Here is a 9526-nt window from a genome sequence, read left to right on the forward strand (position 1 = left end):
CAACATGGTCTATTCTTTCATACTGGAAGCTGTGCGGCGTAATTTGCGGCAACATCAATCACTATCAACGCAATGCGTTGTTCGAATATGGAAAGGCATGCAAAAACAGTGTGCCCCTTCAGGAACCGACTACAGCGCCATCCAGATATATTTTCTACAGGACCGCAGATCGCTCAGCTATTGTGAGCGCTATATTTTGCACACCGAATCGAAGCATTTCTCTCGACACAAGGTTGAGAAGTAAAGAAGAAAATGATGGTGGACAGGTGTCAGTACCTAAGGTAAGTCTGTCAAACACAGGAATGTAATTGTCAAACAATCAGCCAGTAACTGGACAGAATCAGTGGATTTGTTTTTGGCCATGATCACACTTGTTGCAAAATAAGACATTGGCCCATCCTTTGGTCCAGTTATCAGAGTTTAGTACTAGAAGGTGTCTTGTTTTGCACACTTTGTACAAAATAATAAAATGCAGTACTACAGTAGCTCTTTATTAGCTAGCTATAACTGGCATGTTCACGTATCGCCAACCAGGATCAAACTGACGATGACCTAACCATTTGGGTGGTCTTAACCAATCATAGCACAGTATGATATGGCGGTAAAATGCATCCAATTCAGTATTTTTACACGTATGAATATTACAGGAGGGTATACTAAATCACAGTTCTTGCCCTCTCAACAGTCAAAGAAGCTGGCAAAGACCTCACCTATCTCATAGTTGTGCTCATCGGACTTGGAGTAACTGGTGATTCCACAACTTCCACAATATGATATTGAAACATTAGTTGATGTAGTCTGATTGAAAGGCAGTATTGCTCCCACCTGTTGACACCTGTGTGTTTTGTTCCCAGGTGGGTTGTTGTATGTGGTGTTCCAGGAGCTGTTCTCCTCCTCCAGCCCCAACAAGGTCTACAGCAAAGCCTTCAACGAAGCCAGGTTACACCCAGAGGTGAGATTAGAACAAGCACCGAAACATAACATCAACAAAACCATCTAGTCTCGGTCTGCATTTCAGTTCAATTAATTTATGCATTGACCTTTCGCAGGAATGTGTCTTGGAATACAGGAGCACTGAGTTAGACATTAACCATCAAAATGTCATTAGTCTTGTCTCCCTCTCTGCATCTGCACTGATCTGAAGACACAGGTTAGGTTAAAGCAATATGGTGTGAAGCTGATTGCTCTTTTCTATCATCTTGTTAAACCACAGGTGATTGGAGTGTTTGGGGAGCCAATCAAGTGCTTTGGTGAGACGTCCCGTCGTGGTAGAAGACAGCGAGTTAGGTGAGAATTCACTCTTTTTTTTTACCAAGATTGTCTTTCTTCAGACACTAGGAATACAAAATGACCTCATTAAAACAGACCGACTTTTGTAAGTGTGATAACTAGCATGTTTTCTTCAGTCATGTAGAGTATATGAAGGATGGACCAAAGCACATGAGGCTGAAGTTCTACATTGAAGGGGAAGAACCCTCAGGGAACGGTGCACACGGAATCCAAAGAGGTTAGGATATACTATTCATGTAGTATTTTGTCTTTCTTTCATGTGTCAATAATCTGGTTGATTTGATTTTAACTCAATTTTCATCTTTAAGATTTGGCTAATCTGCATAGAGGCTATTTAAGTTGTGGGGAAAAAATGTTTAACGTGCTTTTGTCCTCTTTTGACGGAACCCTGGAACTAGAAAGTTAGAGTTTCGCTACATCTTGGTGGAAGTAGACACCTACCCAAGGAGAACCATCGTCATCGTGGACAACAGATAAGATGGAGGCTGACTATTTTACCAGTCTAAAAAGGTGCTGGTGCAGGGAGTAAATTCATTTGTTGCTGAGTAATATTTGTGACACAATGTCTTAACAGATGCCGATACAGTTTTACAGAGTGTATCAGTTTAAACAACAAAATAGCAGATGGCAATCAAGTCTCTATCTCCAGATGTCTTGTTTAGTATTAGTTTTAGTGTTGATAGCATTGTCACAGTTATTTTGGGTGATTTAGAAAAATGGGGTAAGAAGATGATTGTAAGCGAAACAGATCACTCAGCGCTCGGGACAATTTCTTTATTTTGAGACGAGAGGGAGCATGTTGGATGGTGCTTCTTTGAGGTGGCTGTTGCCTGCTGATTGCCAACCAATGCCATGCAGTGTTGAAGTTCCAGAGGATTAAAGGCATTTGTGAAAGAATTATACCGGACTAGTAACCGGAAGGTTGCAAGTTCAAACCCCCGAGCTGATAAGGTACAAATCTGTCGTTCTGCCCCTGAACAGGCAGTTAACCCACTGTTCCTCGGCCGTCATTGAAAATAAGAATTTGTTCTTTAACTGACTTGCCTAGTTAAATAAAGGTAACATAAATAAAAAAATAGTCTAAACTGTTGCACAGATGCTATTTGTGTTTTGACAACTCAAAAGTGAGAATGTAGCCTATTTTCTTGGTTGTGGAGCAGTACTAAACGGAGACACAAACCTGCCAAGAGATCATTGGGATTTTGCTTAAGACGATTTGGTGTTAAAGTTGAGAAATGATTTGTCCACATTAACAAGTGTGTTCCTGCGATGAGATTTGACATCTCGTGAGCTAAATATTGCGTTGACATTTATACCCCTTGGAATTTAAATGTCAATCACGTTTTGCAATGGTGTTCCCCACCTTCAAGTGTATTGGAGAAAGAAATTACATTTTATTTAATATAATAAATGTATTAAAAGTGTATCTCTTTGATTTTTGTGTGTATGGACACCAGATGGTGACATTTCCACAGGCCTGCTCACATTTCCACAGGCCTGCTCACATTCCCAGTCAGATGCTCACATTTCCAGTCAGATGGTGACATTTCCAGTCAGATGGTCACATTTCCAGTCAGATGGTGACATTCCTAGTCAGATGATCACATTCCCAGTCAGATGATCACATTTCTAGTCAGATGGTGACATTTCCAGTCAGATGGTGACATTCCCAGTCAGATGATCACATTCCCAGTCAGATGATCACATTCCCAGTCAGATAATCACATTTCCAGTCAGATGGTGACATTCCCAGTCAGATGATCACATCCCCAGTCAGATGGTGACATTCCCAGTCAGATGACCACATTCCCAGTCAGATGGTGACATTTCCAGTCAGATGTTCACATTTCCAGTCAGATGGTGACATTTCCTGTCAGATAATCACATTTCCAGTCAGATGGTGACATTTCCAGTCAGATGGTGACATTTCCAGTCAGATAATCACATTTCCAGTCAGATGGTGACATTTCCAGTCAGATAATCACATTTCCAGTCAGATAATCACATTTCCAGTCAGAAAATCACATTTCCAGTTAGATAATCACATTTCCAGTCAGATGGTGACATTTCTCAATCCAATAAATTAAGGATTACTTTATCAAAAGCATAAGTGAATGTACAGTGTCTTGCGAAAGTATTCGGCCCCCTTGAACTTTGCCACCTTTTGCCACATTTCAGGCTTCAAACATAAAGATATAAAACTGTATTTTTTTGTGAAGAATCAACAACAAGTGGGACACAATCATGAAGTGGAACAACATTTATTGGATATTTCAAACTTTTTTAACAAATCAAAAACTGAAAAATTGGGCGTGCAAAATTATTCAGCCCCCTTAAGTTAATACTTTGTAGCGCCACCTTTTGCTGCGATTACAGCTGTAAGTCGCTTGGGGTATGTCTCTATCAGTTTTGCACATCGAGAGACTGAAATGTTTTCCCATTCCTCCTTGCAAAACAGCTCGAGCTCAGTGAGGTTGGATGGAGAGCATTTGTGAACAGCAGTTTTCAGTTCTTTCCACAGATTCTCGATTGGATTCAGGTCTGGACTTTGACTTGGCCATTCTAACACCTGGATATGTTTATTTTTGAACCATTCCATTGTAGATTTAGCTTTATGTTTTGGATCATTGTCTTGTTGGAAGACAAATCTCCGTCCCAGTCTCAGGTCTTTTGCAGACTCCACCAGGTTTTCTTCCAGAATGGTCCTGTATTTGGCTCCATCCATCTTCCCATCACTTTTAACCATCTTCCCTGTCCCTGCTGAAGAAAAGCAGGCCCAAACCATGATGCTGCCACCACCATGTTTGACAGTGGGGATGGTGTGTTCAGCTGTGTTGCTTTTACGCCAAACATAACGTCTTGCATTGTTGCCAAAAAGTTCAATTTTGGTTTCATCTGACCAGAGCACCTTCTTCCACATGTTTGGTGTGTCTCCCAGGTGGCTTGTGGCAAACTTTAAACGACACTTTTTATGGATATCTTTAAGAAATGGCTTTCTTCTTGCCACTCTTCCATAAAGGCCAGATTTGTGCAATATACGACTGATTGTTGTCCTATGGACAGAGTCTCCCACCTCAGCTGTAGATCTCTGCAGTTCATCCAGAGTGATCATGGGCCTCTTGGCTGCATCTCTGATCAGTCTTCTCCTTGTATGAGCTGAAAGTTTAGAGGGACGGCCAGGTCTTGGTAGATTTGCAGTGGTCTGATACTCCTTCCATTTCAATATTATCGCTTGCACAGTGCTCCTTGGATGTTTAAAGCTTGGGAAATCTTTTTGTATCCAAATCCGGCTTTAAACTTCTTCACAACAGTATCTCGGACCTGCCTGGTGTGTTCCTTGTTCTTCATGATGCTCTCTGCGCTTTTAACGGACCTCTGAGACTACCACAGTGCAGGTGCATTTATACGGAGACTTGATTACACACAGGTGGATTGTATTTATCATCATTAGTCATTTAGGTCAACATTGGATCATTCAGAGATCCTCACTGAAATTCTGGAGAGAGTTTGCTGCAATGAAAGTAAAGGGGCTGAATAATTTTGCACGCCCAATTTTTCAGTTTTTGATTTGTTAAAAAAGTTTGAAATATCCAATAAATGTCGTTCCACTTCATGATTGTGTCCCACTTGTTGTTGATTCTTCACAAAAAAATACAGTTTTATATCTTTATGTTTGAAGCCTGAAGGCTAGTTGACTAGCCTAGGCTAGTTGAGAACAAGTTCTCATTTACAACTGCGACCTGGCCAAGATAAAGCAAAGCAGTGTGAACAGATAACAACACAGAGTTACACATGGAGTAAACAATAAACAAGTCAATAACACAGTAGAAAGAAAATAGTCTATATACATTGTGTGCAAAAGGCATGAGGAGGTAGGCAATAATTACAATTTAGCAGATTAACACTGGAGTGATAAATTATCAGATGGTCATGTGCAGGTAGAGATACTGGTGTGCAAAAGAGTAGAAAAGTAAATAAATAAAAACAGTATGGGGATGAGGTAGGTGAATTGGGTGGGCTATTTACCGATGGACTATGTACAGCTGCAGCGATCGGTTAGCTGCTCAGATAGCAGATGTTTAACGTTGGTGAGGGAGATAAAAGTCTCCAACTTCAGAGATTTTTGCAATTCGTTCCAGTCACAGGCAGCAGAGAACTGGAAGGAAAGGCGGCCAAATGAGGTGTTGGCTTTAGGGATGATCAGTGAGATACACCTGCTGGAGCGCGTGCTACGGGGGTGGGTGTTGCCATCGTGACCAGAGAACTGAGATAAGGCGGAGATTTACATAGCATGGACTTGTAGATGACCTGGAGCCAGTGGGTCTGGCAACGAATATGTAGCGAGGGACCAGCCGACTAGAGCATACAGGTCACAGTGGTGGGTGTTAAGGTGCTTTAGTAACAAAACGGATGGCACTGTGATAAACCATCCAGTTTGCTGAGTAGATTATTGGAAGCTATTTTGTAGATGACATTGCCGAAGTCGAGGATCGGTAGGATAGTCAGTTTTACTAGGGTAAGTTTGGCGGCGTGAGTGAAGGAGGCTTTGTTGCGAAATAGAAAGCAGATTCTAGATTTGATTTTAGATTGGAGATGTTTGATATGAGTCTGGAAGGAGAGTTTACAGTCTAGCCAGACACCTAGGTACTTATAGATGTCCACGTATTCTAGTTCGGAACCATCCAGGGTGGTGATGCTAGTCGGGCGTGCGGGTGCAGGCAGCGAACGGTTGAAAAGCATGCATTTGGTTTTACTAGCGTTTAAGAGCATTTGGAGGCCACGGAAGGAGTGTTGTATGGCATTGAAGCACGTTTGGAGGTTAGATAGCACAGTGGCCAAGGACGGGCCGGAAGTATACAGAATGGTGTCATCTGCGTAGAGGTGGATCAGGGAATCGCACGCAGCAAGAGCAACATCATTGATATATTTACAGAGAAAAGAGTCTGCCCGAGAATTGAACCCTGCGGCACCCCCATAGAGACTGCCAGAGGGCCGGACAACATGCCCTCCGATTCGACACACTGAACTCTTTCTGCAAAGTAGTTGGTGAACCAGGCAAGGCAGTTATTAGAAAAACCGAGGCTACTGAGTCTGCCGGTAAGAATATGATGATTGACAGAGTCGAAAGCTTTAGCCAGGTCGATGAAGACGGCTGCACAGTACTGTCTTTTATCAATGGCGGTTATGATATCGTTTAGTACCTTGAGCGTGGCTGAGGTGCACCCGTGACCGGCTCGGAATTGCACAGCGGAGAAGTTAAGGTGGGATTCGAGATGGTCAGTGATCTGTTTGTTGACTTGGCTTTCGAAGACCTTAGATAGGCAGGGCAGGATGGATATAGGTCTGTAACAGTTTGGGTCCAGGGTGTCTCCCTGGTAAGTGTTGGTGTATCACAGTCCATCGGAGTCATTAACTGAAATCCATTACTTAAATCCTTCTCAGTCGAGGCAAAGCAAGTGGACCTTTTTGGAAATAGATCACATGCTTTCACGTTTGTTTTTTCTTCTGGTCGTAATAGAAGCTACAATTAAGTGTTTGGAATTTATATATTTTTTTACTAACCAAGGTGGCCAACAAGAAGAAGCCAAAAGGGTGTGGTAGGAATTTCATAGTCACTCTTTATGTTGTACGTCATTTAGTTATTTTCATTTGATTTAAATATTAAGCTTTGTTCATTTTAACTATTGATCACATTGCAGAGTTTTCTAAAAGAAAAACACAGCCTATATAACTTAAGTGTTTAGAATTGATATTGGCAGATATCTGCTCTGCCTCTGTCGTTGTAGTGCTAGCGAAATGGAACAGTCTAGATTTATTGGAGTGCATTCTCAAAACTCTTCCCTACTTCCTCCTCCCTATAGACATGTCATCTGACCATAGCACAGGTTCCAATCCAAGTGCCAATAATGTTTTAGCAGTCTCCAAGGCATTTACATTTGTTGGATGGCATGAAAATAGAGCTCTTTGACCAAGCACGCTAGTGGTGAGTTTGGTGTCTAAAGAAAGAGGCGTAAGCAGAAAAGAACCCCACACCTGCTGTAAAATATGGTGGTCGAACTTTGATGTTATGGGAATATTTTGCTTCCACTGGTCCTGGGGCCCTTGTTAAGATCAACGGCATCATGAACTTTACCCAGTACCAGGACCTTTTAGCCAAAAACCTGGTTGCCGATGCAAGTGGATCTTCTAGCAAGACTAACACATCAAGCACACATCAAAATACACAAAGAAAAGGTTAATTGACCACAAAACTTTACATTTTGCAATGGCCATCTCAGTTTCCGGACTGGAACCCTGTTGAAAACGTGGTTTGAATTGAAGTGTGCAGTCCATAAGCGCAGACAAACGATATCAAGGAACTGGAAAGATTCTGTAGGGATGAGTGTTCTAAGATCCCTCCCAATGTGTTCTCCAATCTCATAAAACATGATAGAAAAAGGCTCAGTGCCATTGTCCTCGCAAGGTAAGGTATTGAAAAAAGGTGTGCCAATAATTTTGACATCCATTTTTTTTTAAATAAATAAAACAATTACTTGGTAAACATCTATTTCTCTGAGCAATTATATGTATTAGTATTAGTATAAAATATAATTTCCCCAATTTTTCTGGCGCATACGATATAGCTCCATATTTGAATTTATTTTTGTGTCTTTTTTGCACATCTTTAAGGGTACTGATAATTTAGGACCTGACTGTATATAAAGTTGGTTGAGGAAGTTTCATGGCTGATTGATTTAGGGCATCTTTCTAGAAGTGAACCATTATTAATGGGTACCTCCTGTATTTTTCTATTGTTAATAATGTTATGATAGTCATTAGTGCTGTTGTTATTGCTTTGCAAATTGCAGTGAGTGTAGTGACACTCGTTCAGAAGGACCACAGTGAAAGTAAGTTGAGCCTTTGGTTGTTTGGGCCTTTGTTGTTTGCACGGCTATTTTCAGGTCTCTCCAGAGATGTGCGATCGGGTTCAAGTCCGGGCTCTGGCTGGACCAATCAAGGACTTGTCACAAAGCCACTCCTTCATTGTCTTGGGCTGTGTAATTGGGGTCCTTGTCCTGTTGGAAGGTGAACCTTTTCCCCAGTCTGAGGTCCTGAGCGCTCTGGAGCAGGTTTTCATCAAGGATCTCTGTACTCTGCTCCATTCATCTTTCCCACAATCCTGGCTAGCATGATTCTGCCACCACCATGCTTCACTGTAGGGATGGTGCCAGGTTTTCCTCCAGACGTGACACTTGGCATTCAGTCCAAAGAGTTCAATCTTGATTTCATCAGACCAGAGAATCTTGTTTCTCATGGTCTGAGAGTCCTTTAGGTGCCTTTTGGCAAACTACAAGTAGGCTGTCATGTGCCTTTTACTGAGGAGTTGCTTCTGTCTGGCCACTCTACCATAATGGCCTGAATGGTGGAGTGCTACAGAGATGGTTGTCCTTCTGGAAGGTTCTTCCCTCTCCACAGAGGAACTATGGAGCTCTGTTAGAGTGGCCATCGGGTTCTTAGTCACCTCCCTGACCAAGGCCCTTCTAGTTCCTTACTGCGCGTAATAGAGATCTTACTTTGAATTGAAATATTTCCCAGTTACTTCCATGCTTTGGTTCTAAATCCTCCCTGATTAAGCTCTTTATGCTCTTATTAAAGACTGGCTGGATCATTTAGGAGTGAATTATTAAGTTTCCAGTGTCCTCAAATTCTAACTTTCAGTCGTTTACTTTTATGATCAGTCAAAGTAGCATGTTTATAACTTACTTCTGTAAAAGTGGGGGAGAAATTAGAAATAGACTAAGTTTGTAATAAAGAAATGCCATGTATCAACCACAGTCAGTTTACTGCTAAATGGGGTGATGATGTCACTATTCTGAGATCTCTGAGCTATTCTAGGTGAAAATCTAAAGAGTCATCAGGTGTTTCATTGAAGTCTCCAGCTATTATAAGCCATTCATGTGTACACTTGTTTTTGCAGCTCAGTAAGCTTATCAGCAAGATCCAGAAATAAAGTCTTATTTGAGGTGTGACAATTGTACCCATAGATTTAGCATATAATAAAACAAGCATTATCTAGTTTCTAGATCAATACAACCCATCTCACATCTTTGGACACAAAAGACTCTGACATATCACCTCTAAACGTATAAATCAATTTCATCATACCAGCTGAGTGGTTAGACCCGTGACTATAATAAACAGTATTTCCCCATTTTCTCCTGAAGTGAAATGTGCATTAGTCTTTACAAAATAAAAA

General features: G+C 41.4%; 1 protein-coding gene across 1 annotated transcript; it reads left to right on the forward strand.

Annotated features, from left to right (window-relative positions):
- Positions 1-97: 97 nt before the first annotated feature.
- LOC110490903 (mitochondrial import inner membrane translocase subunit Tim21) lies at positions 98-2711 on the forward strand. The gene is made up of 6 exons (XM_090201535.1): positions 98-182; positions 686-748; positions 855-952; positions 1214-1287; positions 1407-1507; positions 1689-2711. Exons 1-6 carry the CDS (start codon positions 98-100, stop codon positions 1694-1696), a joined length of 429 nt encoding a protein of 142 aa, XP_090057661.1. The 3' UTR covers positions 1697-2711.
- The last annotated feature ends 6815 nt before the right edge of the window (positions 2712-9526 follow it).

Source organism: Oncorhynchus mykiss, chromosome 15 (genome assembly GCF_057628025.1).
Source record: "Oncorhynchus mykiss isolate SJ-2025 chromosome 15, ASM5762802v1, whole genome shotgun sequence".
Lineage (NCBI taxonomy): Eukaryota > Metazoa > Chordata > Actinopteri > Salmoniformes > Salmonidae > Oncorhynchus > Oncorhynchus mykiss.

What these genes read in the sequence shown, in the direction of transcription:
- LOC110490903 (XM_090201535.1), top strand. Translation starts at nt 98, where the DNA reads ATGCAAAAACAGTGTGCCCCTTCAGGAACCGACTACAGCGCCATCCAG. An exon ending in AAGCCAGGTTACACCCAGAG is followed by an intron (nt 953 to 1,213) that starts GTGAGATTAGAA and finishes GTTAAACCACAG; the next exon opens with GTGATTGGAGTGTTTGGGGA. An exon ending in GGTAGAAGACAGCGAGTTAG is followed by an intron (nt 1,288 to 1,406) that starts GTGAGAATTCAC and finishes TGTTTTCTTCAG; the next exon opens with TCATGTAGAGTATATGAAGG.